The following is an 18,780-nucleotide window of genomic DNA, read 5'->3' on the forward strand; positions in this document are numbered from 1 at the left end:
GCACCAAAATAAAAAGAAATAATTACAAAACGTCTCTTAACTAAGTACATGGCAAATGGCGGCCTTATCGCTTAAAGCGATTTCTTCCAGACAACCATAAGGTGAGGAAAAATGAGAAAAAAATGGTCCTGTGATTTATCGGCCATAGTCAATATGGTCCCGTAGTTCACCGGCCATAGTCACTATGGTCCTGTGGTTTACCGGCCATAGTCAATATGGTCCTGTAGTTCACCGGCCATAGTCAATATGGTCCTATGGTTCACCGGCCATAGTCAATATGGTCCTGTGGTTCACCGGCCGTAGTCAATATGGTCCTGTGGTTCACCGGCCATAGTCAATATGGTCCTATGGTTCACCGGCCATAGTCAATATGATCCTGTGGTTCACCGGCCGTAGTCAATATGGTCCTGTGGTTCACCGACCATAGTCAATATGGTCCTGTGGTTCACCGGCCGTAGTCAATATGGTCCCATAGTTAAACGGCCATAATCAATATGGTCCTGTGGTTCACCGGCCATAGTCAATATGGTCCGTAGTTCAACGGCCATAGTCAATATGGTCCCATAGTTAAACGGCCATAATCAATATGGTCATGTGGTTCACCGGCCATAGTCAATATGGTCCGTAGTTCAACGGCCATAGTCAATATGGTCCTGTAGTTCACCGGCCGTAGTCAATATGGTCCTATGGTTCACCGGCCGTAGTCAATATGGTCCTGTGGTTCACCGGCCATAGTCAATATGGTCCTGTGGTTCACCGGCCATAGTCAATATGGTCCTGTAGTTCACCGGCCATAGTCAATATGGTCCTATGGTTCACCGGCCGTAGTCAATATGGTCCTGTGGTTCACCAGCCATAGTCAATATGGTCATGTTGTTCACCGGCTTGCACCAATGAGTTATTACTTATATTAATTTATCGTAAGTGCAGTTTTTCCCTTATAGTAGTAAGTAGGGCTGGCAGAGGAAGACCGAGAAGGACTTACATTGACCAAATTGGAGATGTCCTTAGAAAAGGTTTAATACGATCTACTTTGAACCGGCGGCGTGCGTGTATGAAGCGATTGATGAATGTGGAGGAAGCAACAGAAGTGTGTCAGGATCGAAGCAAATGGAATTCTATAGTCTCTGCACCCCGGTGGGAAATAGGCGTGAGTTTATGTGTGTATGTACAGTTGGCTCGATCATTATAGACGGCGATTCATCACCTAACAAGTTGGTCTAACAAAAAGCTCGGTGATCTTGGGATGTACCTCTGACTACCCCAATTGGGATATAGTCGTGAGCTCATGCTATGTGATTGCATTACAATACAACTAAGTACTTACAAGATGAGCTCATAAGAATACATTAGCGAACCATAACAAATATAGAATTGTACTTGACTTGGTACTAAACCCTTCTAGGAGATACAAAGGACAATCATTGATTATCCCTTAGAAGTGATTGACGTCGTTTATTTTGCTTATGTAATATCAACGTCAGCCGGACGAACACGCGCAAAGCGATAAAATTTGACGATATATGTCGTTTTATCGAGTTGTGCTAACATGGCAAAATAATCATGTACTTCTGTCAAAATACGACATCGTGATAAATTGAGTAGTTTCCTAGATCAAAGATAAGTTATGAATACAGATTACTAAATAACGACAGAGCTAAAACTAACAAAAACATTTTAATTTTTCTATTTTTAATTATTTATGAATTTTAATCATATATTTGGAGCATTGCACTCTATGGAAGTGAAACGTGGACTATGACACAGAGAGACAGAGAGAGGTTGGAAGCGTTTGAGATGTGGTGTTGGCGAAGGATGGAGGGTATAAGCTGGACTGAAATGGTGTCAAATGAAAAAGTGCTGGAAAGAGTTGAGGAAAAGAGAACCATATTGAAGACTATAGAGAACCGGAGAGGAAATATGATTGGCCACCTGATACGACACGATTCATTTATAACAAACATTATAGAAGGAAAAATTGAAGGGAAGAGAGGAAGGGGTAGACCTAGGATAACATTTATGAAACAAATAAAAGAGAAGGTGCAGGTCGTGTCGTATCGGGAGGTGAAGGTTTTGGCGGGAAGAAGAGAGGAATGGCGGTTACTCCACCGACAAGAGCGCAGCTCTTAAATAGAGAGAGAGATGAATTTTAATAAATAAAAATGTAATAATATGTTCGACATTTTGACACGTTTTTCTATGACGCCACATGTTGCTTTTTCATACAAATTCCATAGTAATTTCGTAATTTCGATGTAATACGTCCATATTGTCACTTTTTGTTGCTTGCTTGGATTACAGTCTTTTAACTTAAATTGACGTGTATTTGATAAAGGATTCAACACCAAAAGTATGCAAGTTGCCAAATAGATTTTCTTTTTACAAAATGGCTACATCGATTTCTCGACGTGATAAACGTTTATCGTGACGGTCATGATATCGATCGTGACACGCATGTTAGGGAAAAATACTTTATCGATTTAGACAAAATTTATCGACTCGATCGGCAATTTTATTACGTTGCGCATGCTAGCCTTGCTAAGCCAAGTTGCAAACGATTATCATAATCGACAGAGACAGTGATAATAATGTATGTATTTGACATTAGGTGACACAACATAATCATGATCTTCCTAGCGTTATCCCGTTTTCATATGGTCCGCTTACCTAGCTTGAAGGTTTGACAGTAGCGACTGCCAAGACTGAAAAGATATGAAACAATCGAAGATGTCTTTACTACGTCATTCTATTCTTCAGTTACACCTAGAACTCCTTTATGAATTCCAATTATTTAAAAAAAGTGCAATCTCAAAACTACTTCATGTCCACAAGGGACAAAATACGCTCAAAAAGTGCAACAAAACCTAAGATATTTAATCTCACTGCTTAGATTCACTTAATTGGATTAAAAGTCTGCCTTAATTAAACTGATTGTGAAATCTAGACTGGGAGGGTAAACGGGTTCGATTCTCGGAACACACCAACAATTCGACGGGTAAAAAACAATTAAATCGTAATTAAGGACCGTATTAAGGAGTCGGTATGCGTCCACGCATACAGCACTCATTTCATTTTATAGTGATGGGAACTGTCGATGAAAAACTATCGATAATTTTATTTTTAGAAAAAAATGGTTTATTATTTGTTTTCCGGTAAGACTGTTAAGTGACTAAAATGAAGTTATTAACAGTCGTAAGTCCGTTGAAATATGCGTGCTACGTCTGTTAAACGTCGACCGTAGATAATGTCTTTGTTACTGAAACATGAAGGAATGCCGAGTTAGTGTTGTTTAACTTCCCGTTAAGCGCATTGGAGCGCACCTAATGGTCAACTGAGTGCACTTACTAGCAGTAAAATACTTTTATACAATGCCTCAAACTGCACTTAGCCTTTGCCTCTGTACAAGCTAAAAAAGAAAACAAAACTCGCTATTAATCGAACGCATTCAAAATTCACGATTCGATTTATGAATGGCCGATAAAATTCGACACTGCACCAATTTCGCGTACATAAACATCGTAAAACGCACGGAATGGAACAATTCGATACTACTGTCGATAATATCGATATGTCGTGTGTTATTATGGAGTCAATATTCTCGTTTTAAAAGGACAATGCTCACGTCTGAAACAATCACATCTTCATTAATTACTTAAAGTATTTTTTGGATGGCGTCCATCTTAATTTTGTGGTGTAAATAAAAAGCGTGAAGCGGACCGCCTCCTTTTGTTAAATGTTTGCTGTAAAAAAAAGTTTGACGATTTATTTCGTTCGGCCACAATGGAATGATAATAAAATGGTTCACATTTTTATTTTTTAAACTCCGTCTGTATTGTTGACTGTCTTAAGCTCAGGACACACTTAATATTAGGCAGTGCAGTTTTGCGGGCCGGGCAAAGAAGAATAATACTGCTACTACTATAGAAGAGTATTTCTCCGCCCCGCGCCAATTCGTACCATGCGCCGTGCTAGTTTTACCTCACCCCCTCTGGGTCGCACTTTAGTCTAAATGTACCATTATGTAACTTTAATAAAAGGGAGCGCGCGCAGACTGTATGTCTCTTTCGAACTTACACGGCAGAACGGAAAACGATAAGAATGAGATCCGCCAAAAAAGTCCGTCTGTGTGTGCATTCGGCCTTATAATTATACTTATAACGAGTTAAACTAATCGTATAGCCAATAGGAATGTATATCATTCATAATAATTTTAATGGCTTATGAATCGATTTTTTTACCCTTTTAATGACATGCTGTAAATTTTTATTGCATTACTCGCATGAACTCACGTCAGTTACGTCTCGGTATCAGCAGTAACTAACTTGTAACTGCGAGTCATCAGAAAATAACTTTTATATCTTAGCATTTTTATGTCTTACGAGAAATATGATACTATACTTCGAGAAATATATTAATCGATGATTTAAAATAAGCAAAATAAGACGCGACGCGCTTTCCACGAAAAGTAGTTACCCTATATTTGTCTCTGAATTTCGATTTATCTGTGTTAATTTTCATCCAAATCAGCCCTATGGTAATATTACATACATACATACACAAAACGAAAACTATAGAGAACCGGAGAGGAAATATGATTGGCCACCTGATACGACACGATTCATTTATAACAAACATTATAGAAGGAAAAATTGAAGGGAAGAGAGGAAGGGGTAGACCTAGGATAACATTTATGAAACAAATAAAAGAGAAGGTGCAGGTCGTGTCGTATAGGGAGTTGAAGGTTTTGGCGGGAAGAAGAGAGGAATGGCGGTTACTCCACCGACAAGAGCGCAGCTCTTAAATAGAGAGAGAGACATACACAAACTCACGGCCGTTATCCCTAGGGTGGGCAGAGCCACAAGTAGTCAAAGCCAACTTGCAGCCACTGTTGATGCCGATATTTCGACACTATTGCAAGTGCCATGATCACGGGATGACTGATGAGATTCGAGTGGAGTAGGTAGATCCATAATTTTCTACGGGCATACATATCTGTCTACCCTCTTTCTTTGCCGCTTGATATATATTATTATTATATATTTGATATCGGAGTGTCGAAATATCGGGAGTCTCAACGGAACAAAAACCGGGAATCGGGGACCGGGGACCGGGTGTCGGAATATCGGGATTTTAAACGCGGTAACATCCCGTTATTATGTGTTTTAGTTATGATAATAACCGCGTAAACTTAAAACAATGTAGAATACCATTCGTTGGCCACATGATGTAGTCTGGCCATATCAATGAACACAAAACGTTTAACGATATGAGTGAAATATGACCATTTCATGAAATGGTCGAACACCTCATGAAATGATCATTTTAAGATCTGGCCACGACATGCGTATAAATAAAATTGTTCTCCGCAATGACGGTTCCTTCGCACCACACATCAGTTCTTTGTAAGTGGTAATGACACTGGGTGGACCTGTCCAACTCAATTTGTCGCGAGTTTTTACCAAAATACCTTCCAAATACGTTTTGTTTCCCATGTCTATATTAAGTAGGTATATTAACATTGTATGGTAATTATCTTGTTAGGAACGTATTTGGGAATACGCGAGCGATTGTGCATTGAGGTTACCGTCAACTTATAGTAAAAACCATGTTACCGCCTTTTTTAAAAATGCATTAACTTCTTTCACCCTAAGGTTGCCTGGCAGAAATTGCTATTTAGCAATAAAGCCGCCTATTGTACTTATGTTTTTATTCGTATGTTTATGTCCTTTGTATGTCGTTGTGCAATAAAGTATTATTGATTGATTGATTGAAAAATAACTTTCGGATGTTATGTCCTTTTAAAATCCAAATTATTTCCCGTTACTAAACTATTGTGTCTAGAAATCTCAACCTTAGGAGGATATACTTACACGCTACTTAAATTCCAGGTAATTTGTTACACCCTCCGGTTGATTGAGGGGAGGCCTGTGCCCAGCAGTGGGACGTATATAGGCTGTTTATGTAATTTGTTTGAAATGAACTGAAAGAATTTGATTTTTCTAAAACACACTTCACTTCACTATAGGGCAACGATTTAGTAAGACTTTTTAAGATGTCAAATAATTATAGTGCGGCATGTTTCTAAAAGTGTCTGACGCCTATAACAGTAAGTTTACATGACAGTATTGACAGGCCCATCATGATGGTAAGGGCATGATCCTCCCTCGACTTTTACGACATATACGACGCGTCTTCATAAATAACGTCTAAAAACGTCATTATAGCAAGCAATATCTGACCACAGATTATAGAAACAAGGGAGATATGCCAGCAGTAAATTACATGGGTCCGCATGTCGCCTGATAACTCACGTCAGCGTGTGACGCGGCTGCAAGACCTTTCTGACTGGACCGCTACTTCGATTTAATTCTCATCAGAAACCCTTACTCTCACTAGGGGACAGGTTAGGATTTTAATAAGGGCCCTCACGGGGCATTGCAGACTCAATAAGCATCTACACAGAATGGAGCTGACCGAGTCCCCTTTATGCAGTATCTGCTTAGGGGAGGATCTTCTTCTTCTATCGTGTGGGTTGTGAGGTGAATTACCAACCTCATCAACCCTGGTGTCAGGGTTACTGTTGAGCCACCAAAGGCCCCTGACATGACTCATATAACGACTACGTACTTACATCAGTAAGTAGTAACCGGGACCAACGGCTTAACGTGCCATCCGAAGCACGGATCGTCTTACTTTCGGACAATCAGGTGATCAGCCTGTAATGTCCTAACCAAACTAGGGACCACAATGTAATTTTTGTGATATGTCCCCACCGGGAATCGAACCCAGGGGAGGATGAGATGCTACTACATCTGCTGTGCAGCTGTGAGGCTTCTCATAGTAGAAGCCGTACACTTGGGGGCCACATAATGGACTCCCAGAAAGTCATGGAGCTTTCTCCCAAAAAGTCTTTGGATCTCTTCGTACGGGTCGGTCTAGAGGATTTTTAAATGTAGGGACACAATAGATCTGAAAAGGTCGCAGTGATCTCGCGGGCTGTATTCAGTTCGGCCCTCACAATTCTCAAATAATAATAATACTTCAATTTACCAGCCATTCATTGCGTAGTAACACAAGAGCTAGTTGTGGTTGCGCGATACTAAAAAAGCAATGAATGACGTGGAAAGTTTTATAATACGATAGTTGCCTCGTATAATATGCCCGTTTTGTGCATATTTCGGCCCCACTGGTTATGCTCCCGCGGCATCTCTGTGTACTAACAACTCTGTGTCTTAACGTACAGTAAAAACGGCCATTATAGTGCCTTTGGAAACATGTTAGGATAATGTAAGGAAGATGAGCTCGTTATGCACGATGTCCCCTGCAGGAAGACCGTGGGAGACTTGCTGATAGGTTGTATGTATTGTTGTGTGTATTACGAGTAAAATACAATGGCTAATTTTCAACACTGTCGTAATTTTTAACAGTGTCGAAATATCGGGAGTCTCATATCCCCATTTAAACGCGGTAAGAACCCGTTATTATGTGCTTTAATAATGGCTAATTTTGTTTGCATTTGCACCATTTCCTCACTCGGAGCTCGGTGGCGCAGCAATAAACGCGCTCGGTCTGCGATTGTTGAAGTTAAGCAACTTTCGCAAAGGCCGATCATAGGATGGGTGACCAAAAAAAAAAGTTTTCATCTCGAGCTCCTCCGTGCTTCGGAAAGCACGTTAGGCCGTTGGTCCCGGCTGCATTAGCAGTTGTTAATAATCATCAATCCGCACTGGGCCCGCGTGGTGGTTTAAGGCGCGATCTCCCTATCCATCCAAAAGGAAGGCCCGTGCCCCAGCAGTGGGGGTTAATGGGCTGATGATGAAGCACCGTTTCAACCTAGAATAAACAGTAAAATTACGTATAGAAGGCACTCTCCATGCGAGCTTGAAGTGCCGTACCTCAACCCTCTCCCAAAAAATTACATACCAAGACATTTTTTTAATGTGTATAGGTACAATTTTGAACCCTTTCCCTTGAAAGTCGTAAGACCAAATGTCCTTTTAAAATCCAAACTCACTGTTTAGCTACTATCAAGAAATACCGGCCTTAGGAAGACGTTATAAATTTGACATTTCGCCTAAACGCCATTTTGAAAAAAATCAAGAAACGTCACATTCTGATGTTCAATTAATTTCATTCAAGTCAAAATGGAAACCACACATTTTTGCCATCCGAATTTGATTTTTCAACATTTAAGAGATTTTTATAGACAGGGTCCAAAAGTGTATAAAATATGTACATTTTTAAACGTCAACTTACGAGTAATAATACCAAGAAGAAGAATAGGAAAAAATAATATTATTTTCTAAAAGCTTATAATTAACGTTCTCATAAACCATTTCAAAACTTTCCTAAAACATAAATATTCAAATTATTCCAATTAAATGCATAATATAACAAGCAATTACCAAACCCTAACTATAAATAAAACGGAGTAATTCTTCGAGATCGTAAAATAAAGACATAATGGCAATTGTATGGAACACGCGAACTAATTAACTTTTTTTTCTTCGCTTACATTTTACAATAACACTTCAATTTAGCAATTATACTGATGCCACTGTGTTACGTGCGAATGTGCTAGGCGATTCGTATGTAATTTAATGGTGCATTATTTTGTAAGTTTCTCAGCTGGAGGAGTAGAGAATAAAGATGTAGCTATCACGTTCAGTTGCTTACCTTCGCGAATATTTCGTAAAGGATTAAGGGCTTGCTTCTAAAACGGGGAGCGCCGGTTCGCACCCTGGTACCAGATGATTTTACTTTTATATGCGCAAATGTCAAATTGCAATATTGCTTTTTTAAATGAATTGCTTCGATGTGGCCTTTTTAACCCCTCAGTTTTACTAACACAGTTGTCTCGACCATACGGCGATATGGCTCACCGCTTGTCACATTGATCTAACAGAAAGCTCTGTGAGGTGTGGGTATTTTATTTAGTTCATCTTGCGATGGATGTACCTCTGACTAACCTAATTGGGATATAGTCGTGATCTTATGATTAAAGGATTGTCTCCGGTCTGACAAAATTGGCATTCATTATCCCCACATTATTCACCACCACCACCACCACCACCATACTGTGAATGTGGTCACCCGGACCAAACCATATCCCACATAGTGAACGAGTGCCCTCTGCACCGGTTCCCAGGTGGTATAGCCGAACTGCATTGTGTGACGGATGCAGCGGAGACTTGGTTAGGGGAGCTTAAGCTGGATATTTGATCCAAGCAGGATATTTGTGTGCCATACGCAATAATAATAATTATTGAATTTAGTCATTACCTTCTAAATTGGTTCGTGCAATATACAGACGTACATAATTAACCCTACAGCAGTCGCACCTTTCCGTGTTTTGTTGAGTCAAAGTAACATATTATTATACATCAATATTATTAGTAGTGTGATCAGTGATGTGCTGTTCCCGGCAATCTTCCCAAAGGGAGACCATTTCCAGCAGTGAAATCCCCAAACAGTTGTGTAAAAAGAGCTTAATTATCTAGCCTAGAAAACAAGAAAAAACGATTTGAAAAAAGAAGCAGCCAGCATCGCTAAAGTGTTTTAACTTAAAGAAACATCCCCACTTTGGGGACATTCTCGAAAACGGCACATCACGAAGTGAGATACCGTGGTAGACGTAGATAGGAGAAATCACAAACAAGCACTTTTGATATGCCCAAAGTCATACGAAGAATTATGATGAACATTGTGGTGACAGATGATCTGCCTATGGCCAATCATATTTTACTTTATATACTTCAAGAAGAGGCATCCGCGCCAATTTGTGTTAAAGCCGAAGTAAATAAGGATGGCTAAAGAGATTACTTAAACGAGATTCAGTGACTTATTGCATGATAGAAAAAGAATAATGATTAAGTATGTAGTTTCTTGTCGTTTCTCCACAAGCGTAACTCGTTAGACCATATAACCACGGAAGGCAGATACAAATGGGATTCTATAAAAACCACATTACAGATACAATGACTATTGATTTTACATTATTATAATTACAGCAAAACAAGAGTTCGTAAAGCGAGTATTCTAGAACGTAAAATTAATGAAGAACAACTACGTATAGAACAGACACTCATCCGCCCCGCGCCAATTTGTAACGATGTCGAGCTAGATTTACCTCACCCCCCCGCTGGATCTCACTTTAGTCTAAATAGCCATTAGCTGTTAAGAAGCACCGAGAGCGCGCGCGAATTATCTGTTTCTCTCACACAAGAACACATTGCATTGAGAGAAGTAATCCTATACCCACATCTATCTCCTAAATCAAAACTGATACACTAACTAAACTACTATTTTTTGTTACAGGTACAAAAGAAAAAATGAGACAACCACACAACGCAATTTCTAAACTTGATGAAACAGACAAGGTCAAACTTTAGAAAGATGATAATGAAAAAAAAGATGCACATAATACGCCTCGAACTGACTTGACGTCTGTGGTACATATTTAAGAGACATGACATGTTAAAAGTGAAAACGATTTTACAGACATTTGTGTTGAAGAAGTAGAAGAGAGAGTGTTAAAGAATGACGATGAAGAGAAGTGTAGTGATGGTGGTGTCTTTGTGAGTTTAAAGAATGCCTGATCGGGATTCTGTGGGGGCTGGTACGGCTGGCAGTGGAGGTTTCCTGCCTCTTCAGTTTCCTTCAGCTTTCGCCGCGTTCCACGCTTCGACCCCTCCAGGGGCCCAGGCGACTGCTATGCATCACGCCACTCACTATCATCATCATGCTCAGTAAGTATTTTGTCTTGTTTTACCTTATATTGGTGTAAACTATCTCACTAGGTTTCACCACCAGTGGGAAATTATACGGCATTCGGCTGCCGGAACCTGGAGCTGGTTAAGCAACCTTGATGACGTCACAATGATGTCCTAGTGACATAGGGCACTTAGTAAGTAGTAGGTATGTTCCGTCCTTTAGTGTAACCCAACCAGAATATTTAGAAATAGTAAGTTGAGATCCAAAAATTGACAGTTTACATGGTTTAGTGAGATCAACTTTATTGTCGGAGTTACTACTGTAATTGTACCAACGCCTTGTAGAATGTTATTTGATTTTTTGACATACTAATATTCAATATCGGAATGGTAGATTTACAGCAAATTATTTTAAATACTGCCACAGCTAACTATGGTCAGTACTTTTTACTACTTTGCTTAATTGGAAAGATTGGACACTAACTAACAGTAAAAAAAATATCCAATAGGTAGTAATTGTACGATGTGAAGTCAAATTTACAAAGTTACAATTGATGCAGAACATGAATTAGTCGATGTTGCATGAATGTTTAGAGTATTTAGCATAAGAAATATAGTTACAAATTGTGCACATTTTCAAAAAGTTGCAAAGGTCAACACACAAATTCCTGGAAAAAGGTCATAAGCCTTTAGCGGTCATTATGATAACCGACTCTGATGACTATATAATAAGAATTGTCGTTAAACGAGGTAATTTTATTATTACAATTTTGCGTTAACAGATGCCATTTACCTAAATGCTTACTTTTCGATGGCGCTTATTAAGTCTCATTTAGAGTTCCGAATCGTCAACTCGTTACTTTCTTGCAATTACAATTTTACAACTCTCATAAAACTTTTCTCAATAACAATTTCCAGTTTTACAACTCTTTTCATTATAAATTAATAGGGCCGTAATGTAAAAGCTAATCTAATATCAAATGTATCAATCTACATATGTAATTTTACGACTATGCCAGCTTGGCAAGTGTCCTTTACGGTTGATCATTTCGTGTTGCTTGCTCGTATCAAACATCCATTTATTGGACTAGTCCATAAAACGGAGAGGTTCATTAAGACCACTACACGCCTCCGCAGGTACCTTTTTATTGCATAATTGCACATGCTACCTTTTTGTAAGTCAACAATTTTTCAATACAAAGTAGGTGTACATATTTAGGACTAAAATAGTTTTTGCTATCAGCAATAAAATTCGCATTTGCTTCTTATGAGCTTGTGAATATACCTATCCATTAGTTCGTTTCCAGTTCCTTGACTCTCGTAGTTGTTGGAAAATTTATAACGAGGGCAGGTAGGAGTTTTAGATTAGGTTAGAGGTACTAAAGCAGCTTTACGGTTGAAAGCCCATAAACCCTGTCCAGGTGAGACAAGGTGTTACTTAATGATAATTTATTGCACAACATCGCCGTGCGGCCGATTTGACGACAGCATTAATCTCTTATAACTGGGGGCAGTCGAGACGAACAAAAAAGGGCCGATCAGCGAATCAATGAGTCTGACAAACGACGAACAGGAAGTCATCAAAGAGATTGAGACGTTTACAATGTTAGTCCGTTAATAAAAGCAGGACTCAACAAATGAGACGCTCGCGCGCTCAAAGGCCAGTGAAATATGGACGAAGCTCGCCCGCTCCAGACCACTGCCATGATTGATTTGACAGCCGCCATCGCTCCTCCCGCAAGGATAAATATTCTGTGAAATTACATTTTTAAAACACCAAACTAAACAGTTTGAAGTAACCTGACCAATGTGACTGTTTAATAGCTCCGCAACCAGTTGCTGTACATTAAATTTTATCTTCGAGAAAAGTACAAAGGGTATATTTTTGTTTTTGTTTGACGTACTCGAAGTTGAATCAGATGGATGGGCCAGTCAGTTCAATTTATACCGCGGCATCTTACCTGTAATAAACTTGTTATTCCTACGTCTTATTTATAGTGATTGCGTAACTCGTTATGGTGAATATAAAATCGGGGATGGGATTGGAGTTTCTCGGAAGTCCATTGCTTTAGACACGCCGGGCCCGGCCGGATGCTGTGTAGCGACAGTTCTCGGGCTCATTTAACCCGCTGCTGCGATAATTGCCACCACGTGTTTATTTCCAGGCTGTCTATTTATAGCTCGCACAATGGGTTGGACACGTTCGCTTATTTTAGCTCCGTTCGCTCCGTCAAAGTCGATTTTGTCCGGCCACAAAGGAGGTGTTGCGAGTCGGCTGTCGTTTGATTCATTAAGTGGAACCCTTTGAACTGATGGATCGACTTCACGTGCCTTTCAGTCTATTAATTCTGTTTCAAATGCTTTAACCTTTTTAGTTGCGCTCGCGACCGCTTTGTTCGCACGATTTGCATCATTTGGATCGTCGTACTGTTGCTACTATGCAGTTGTCATTAGTTTATCCATCTTCATTCATTGAATTCTTGCTTTTGATCGCGCTTGCATTCTCAAATGCTAATTTAATACCCTTTTTGCTTTTAGATTCATAATCTGAAGCAAGTAGGTTATTTAATATTCAGTCCCGCATATGGTAACACATTCCTTCCATAAAGTACAAAAAGCGCTATTCAGGGCACCACAAAGCAGTAAAGTGCCAGTGCCCGCATCCTACGTGCTATTGTGATCGCGTCCTGTCTTCACAAATCATCGCGACAAGAAAAAAGCTATCATTATTGATGTAAAGACAAAGCATTATCGACTCGTGATTGGTCGATGTGTGTGGTTACACAGGGCCGTGTTAAGTAGGGCCTGTAATTGAACTTAAGTGCACCTACATCGAGAATGTGTCCGCTATTGGCCCATGTCTAAATGGTAATAAACGGTTATCTATACCATCTATATAGTCTATAGACGGAACCTTGTCGTTCAATACTTTTGTATGATATTTTATTAAGCCGGAATGAATTGTTTTTTATTGCACATACACAAAACAGGAGATATATTACATTCATATGATTATACGTAAGTATAAGAACACGGAAGCAAAACTGGCGATATTATTGCTAACTAAAAATATCTTCCAGACATAATTAATATCAAATATGTTACATATTACATACGATTCTGTATCTTCGTTATAACTTTGCGATATCGTAAGATATTTTCTTTCAGCATTAGCCATACTTTTTTTCAAACGGTTATTATGGCCTCAAATCGGTCAAGATGACCACATTTGTTTTTTTTTGGTGTTCGTCCCAAATATGGCCCTGCAGCCCATTGTTTACGATGAAACCCGAAGTGTCCCAGCAATTAGGTGTAACATGTTTATCGACCCTAAATCTATTAAAGAATTATCGGTATACATTTCATGTACGGTAATTTTATGCCTGATTATGTAACTTTGACAGTTACTGGAATATTTTATAACTTTGAGTATTGTGTTTTATGTTATCTGTCATCGCAGACATTAATGTAATTATTTATTATTATAACTGTCTTTATTTAAGAAGTTTTTCTACCTTTCGTTGTAGTATCTTATGTCATTTTACCCGACTGCTCCGAAGAAAAAAGGAGGGCTATACGTGTTACATCTATGTATGTAAGTATATGTAGGTGTGTATGCATGTTTGCTTTCTTCTAACTTCTAAACCACTTATCAAAATTTTACAAATGCGGTGTCACTAGAAGCGTCTTGATGATCCTCTGGTTATAGGCTATGTGACGTCACACTAAATTCAATGTGGCTTAAATTTTCGGAATCATACTAACTCCCCCTTACCCCGCGGTTTCGTCTCTCGGTCCGTAACGCGGCTTCACCTAACCTCTGTACGAATTGGGCTTAAAGTCGACATAAATCTTTGTCGTATTCGCGCGTATTTCTCCAAAAGCAATAATTATTTTTTGACGTTCGAACTTATTTGTTTTGTGTCCATTCACGGCGTTAAACTCTTGGGTTCGGTTTGCTAGTAAATCAATCAGTCTGACGCATGCTTTTGCAAAAGTTGGAATAGTTTTTACGTTTCTGAGAAAAGTGATTCCAGTGAGGCGTTAATATCTTTCATGGTGTATGGTAATATTGTTCTATAAAGTGCTGTGACTCATTGATTATGATCAATTGTCTCTAATTTTCTTCTGTAGTATATACTAGTCACCGTGGACCTGTGGTATACCGGCTTGTTTCTCAAACAGCACCGGTTAGAACCCCGGACTTGGAACAATAAGTTAATTTTCACTAGCACAGTTGGCTCGACCATTATAGACGACGATACGGCTCACCACCTATCACGTTGGTCTAACAGAAAGCTCGGTGAGGTGTGGGTACTTAGTTCATCTTACGATGGATGTATCTTTGACTACTCCACTGAAATATAGTCGTGACCTTATGTTATGTTATGTTATGTTCTTCAGTATAGTTAAATATAGCTGTATAGTCAATTCATCGGATGCTACGGCCTCCGTGGTCCAGTGGTTGAGCGTTGCGGTCACGATCCGGAGGTCCTGGGTTCGATTCCCGGTGGAGACATATCACAAAAATTACTTTGTGGTCCCTGGTTTGGTTAGAACATTACAGGCTGATCTCCTGATTATCCGAAAGTAAAACGATCCGTGCTTCGGAAGGCACGTTAAGCCGTTGGTCCCGGTTACTACTTACTGTGTAAGTACGTAGTCATTATAAATGAGTCATGTCAGGGGCCTTTGGCGGCTCAATAGTAACCCTGACACCAGGGTTGATGAGGTTGGTAATTCGCCTCACAACCCACACGATAGAAGAAGAAGATCGGATGCTAAACCACTTAAGTAGGTAGGTATATGAGCGATCAGTTGTCATACTGCCATCATTATGGATTACCATATCCATCTGAGGAGTTAAATAATACTAACTACTAAGATGCAAGTTAATAGTAAATATCTTCCATATTTAAGAACATCATCTCCTCTGACCCTCTGAGCTTCTGACTACCCCAATTATGACGTAGGTAGTCACGAGCTTATGTGATATTTTACGTTATTTTAAGAGCATTACCATTCCTATAAGTACAATAAGTACGATCACGAACATATAGATACATATATGTATACATAGACTTACCATGTCACATTAAATTTTTTGACAAATTGAACTGTAAGTCTTATTAAATATCAGATATTATGTTAAAGCGACGTGGTTCTAAACTGAATAAAAAGTATTGTTCAAGACGGTACATGGTAACTTCACAACATTTGACCACCGCATAACACGTCAAACAAAAAAAAAATGTCCTTCCAAGGATCAGGGGTACAATAATACCGAAAAAAAAAAACTAGCCGAAACCCCGGGAGCTAAAAAAAACACGGTCAATCACGCTATAAGCGAGTTCCGGTCATAATTTGGTCACTGCTTACAACATCCTGTTTGTTCATGGTTATTGTCAAAGTTCTGAAGAATAAAGCTGGGGTATTTAGGTGCTGATGTTCTATATTGGTAGAGTTGGGTTTATACATGAAGGCATAAGTGTTTTTTATAACTAGCGGTGATTTAAAGCAGATATTATGTAGGGCAGTGGAGTTAAAATTAAAATGACTCGTAATATTTACCGTTTTTTATTATATTTTTCGCTCAAAAAAATGTTACCTAATAAAGAGCACATTCTCGCTTCTAGTAATCTTACGGCCGCCATTTTCCTTCCCCTTCCTCTTTCTCCCTCTCACACACACTCTGGACACGTTTCTAAACTTTACCTCCTACACATGACGTTCATAATAATCTTTCATTCATAATATGCTTGTCATCAAAAAAATCGAAACGCTACCGAATTTTTCGTCAAACAAAACGCGACTTTGCTAAATTTTAAAATTTGAATTTGGTTTATGTTCCAAATACAAATTTTAAATATTCAAAAATTAATATCCTTTTAATACCTGTTGCCAAATTTAATAACATTTATTTTTTAGTCCCAAAAACTCGTATTTATATTTTTCCTATAATATTTATGAAACATAAACTTACGAGGTGTTTCGGTTTTTTTGATGAGAAGTGTATATTTTTTTATCAATGACTGTGTGTGGATGGTGGATGACCAACCTCATCAAACCTGGTGTCAGGGTTATTATTGAACTGCCAAAGGCCCCTGACGTGACACAAGTAACGACTACGTACTTACATCAGTAAGTAGTAAACGGGACCTACTGCTTAACGTGCCTTCCGAAGCACGGATCATCTTCCTTTCGGACAATCAGGTGATCAGCCTGTAATGTCCTAACCAAACTAGGGATCACAAAGTGATTTTTGTGATATGTTGCCACCGGGATTCGAACCCGGGACCTCCGGATCGTGAGCCCAACGCTCAACCACTGGGCCACAGAGGCCGTTAATATTACATTACATAACCATAAAAACAATAAAGAGGAATCCAGGTTAATCGCTTATAACTCACCACTACAGACCTCCCACCGCTACTAATAATAACTGCTAACAATATTACATTTATGAAGTGTAAAATTTTTGTTTAGTAGACTTTTAACAAGCGTTTTGAGTGAATAGTTTTTTTTAATTCGTAAATTGTTGTACGAACTTTTTTCAACTACCGAGATGGAAAAGACCCAATTAACCTATTATAGGTGCTAATTCCTGTAAACACCATCTAATTTTATTGAAATGGACGGGTAATCAACAAGCATAAAATTAATGGAACACACGTCAATTTTAAGCACAAATCTAAAACAACCGTCTAAAAATTTTACATTGGCCAACAACCCGACAGAATTTTGTTGACAGCACACGTCAAACGGTTTGCCAGCGAGATACCTTTTTGATTCGCCCGGGTTATGCATTCATTTACTCATTCTTTCTAAAATTAAGAGCTGTCAATCATCGGTCCCTTTCCTTTTCGGCGGATAAGAAAATGACAGGTATAACTTAAAGTAAAATTAGGAGGTGTCTGCAGGAATCGGGGCCATAATCTTCCTGTTTTCACAAGGTACGCTTACCTATCCAGTAGGGCTAACATTGGCAATGTGATAAAATTTTATCACGGTCATTTTATCGATTCTGACGATGTAATTATGTAGTTTTGTCGATTGGTGCTAATATGATAACCCAAATAAGTCATGTCGTTTTGTCATAATACAAACAAAATCACGTCTTGTTTTAAGTTTACGCGGTTATTATCATAATTAAAGCACATTGTTAAGTAATCAATTATCAGTTAGCACTTTAAATCTCCCGCTCTTCCTATATCCATTCCCATACATCCATTCATTCGTCCCAACGACCCATTTCGCTCTCTTCCGAAGCGGTCGTCAAGTGTGCGTACGGACATCATAACATATTGTGTTAAAAAATCATAAAAACTACCTAAGTGACCATCTCCAGCTTCTAAACTTCACCGTGAACAAGTAATAAGGGGCGCCCCTCAGGAACAGCATTCCAGCCAAGACAAGTTCAGAGCCTCATCACACGTGAGTCCGTTTCCCTTTTCCATCTTTTAAAGTGCTCACAATCCGACAAGGCAACCCTTTTGGATTTACAGTCGTGAGCTATCGAAATCATTAACACACATAATAACGGGTTCTTACCGCGTTTAAATGGAGATATGAGACTCCCGATATTCCCACTCCATTCGACTCCATTTAAATGCGGTAAGAACCCGTTATTATGTGCTTTAATTAAAATCACGTTTTGCCAAGTGTCCTGCTCATCTAGGTATTTATTTATAATATTTGGTACTGATGTACCTGGAACACTTTCATTTCATTCTATATCTTAATTTTGTTTAGTTATAAAACTTTTTCTGACGTAAGTATACATTCTGAATTTCGATCTTCTTATATCGGTTAAACATTTCATAAAACTCTTGTTGAACATCGTTACTTGGCTACTGTTCATGTTATGGTCAATTTGTGGTCACATCTCCTAAAGTTAATAATAATTGCCGAAGATAATATCACTTAAGTACCTTGGAGGTTTCGAAATTGAATTGGGCAGTTTCCTAGGTCAAAGATAAATTATAAAATTCTGATTACTAAATAAAGACAAATGTAAAGATGACAAAAACGTTGACTTTTCTATTTTATTTCTTTATGATTTTTTATA

The 18,780-nt window shown here is 38.8% G+C and overlaps 1 protein-coding gene across 2 annotated transcripts in view; it reads left to right on the top strand.

The window, feature by feature from the left end:
* Positions 1-18,780, top strand: part of LOC126377808 (transcriptional activator cubitus interruptus) — a 154,111-nt gene that overhangs the window by 70,584 nt on the left and 64,747 nt on the right. For both annotated transcript variants that reach the window (XM_050025671.1, XM_050025672.1), the window contains exon 3: positions 10,318-10,748. In XM_050025671.1, the coding sequence (XP_049881628.1) occupies positions 10,591-10,748 (158 nt within the window). In that variant the 5' untranslated portion in view covers positions 10,318-10,590. The remainder of the gene's footprint in view (positions 1-10,317; positions 10,749-18,780) is intronic.

This window comes from Pectinophora gossypiella, chromosome 24 (genome assembly GCF_024362695.1).
Source record: "Pectinophora gossypiella chromosome 24, ilPecGoss1.1, whole genome shotgun sequence".
Classification (NCBI taxonomy): Eukaryota; Metazoa; Arthropoda; class Insecta; order Lepidoptera; family Gelechiidae; genus Pectinophora; species Pectinophora gossypiella.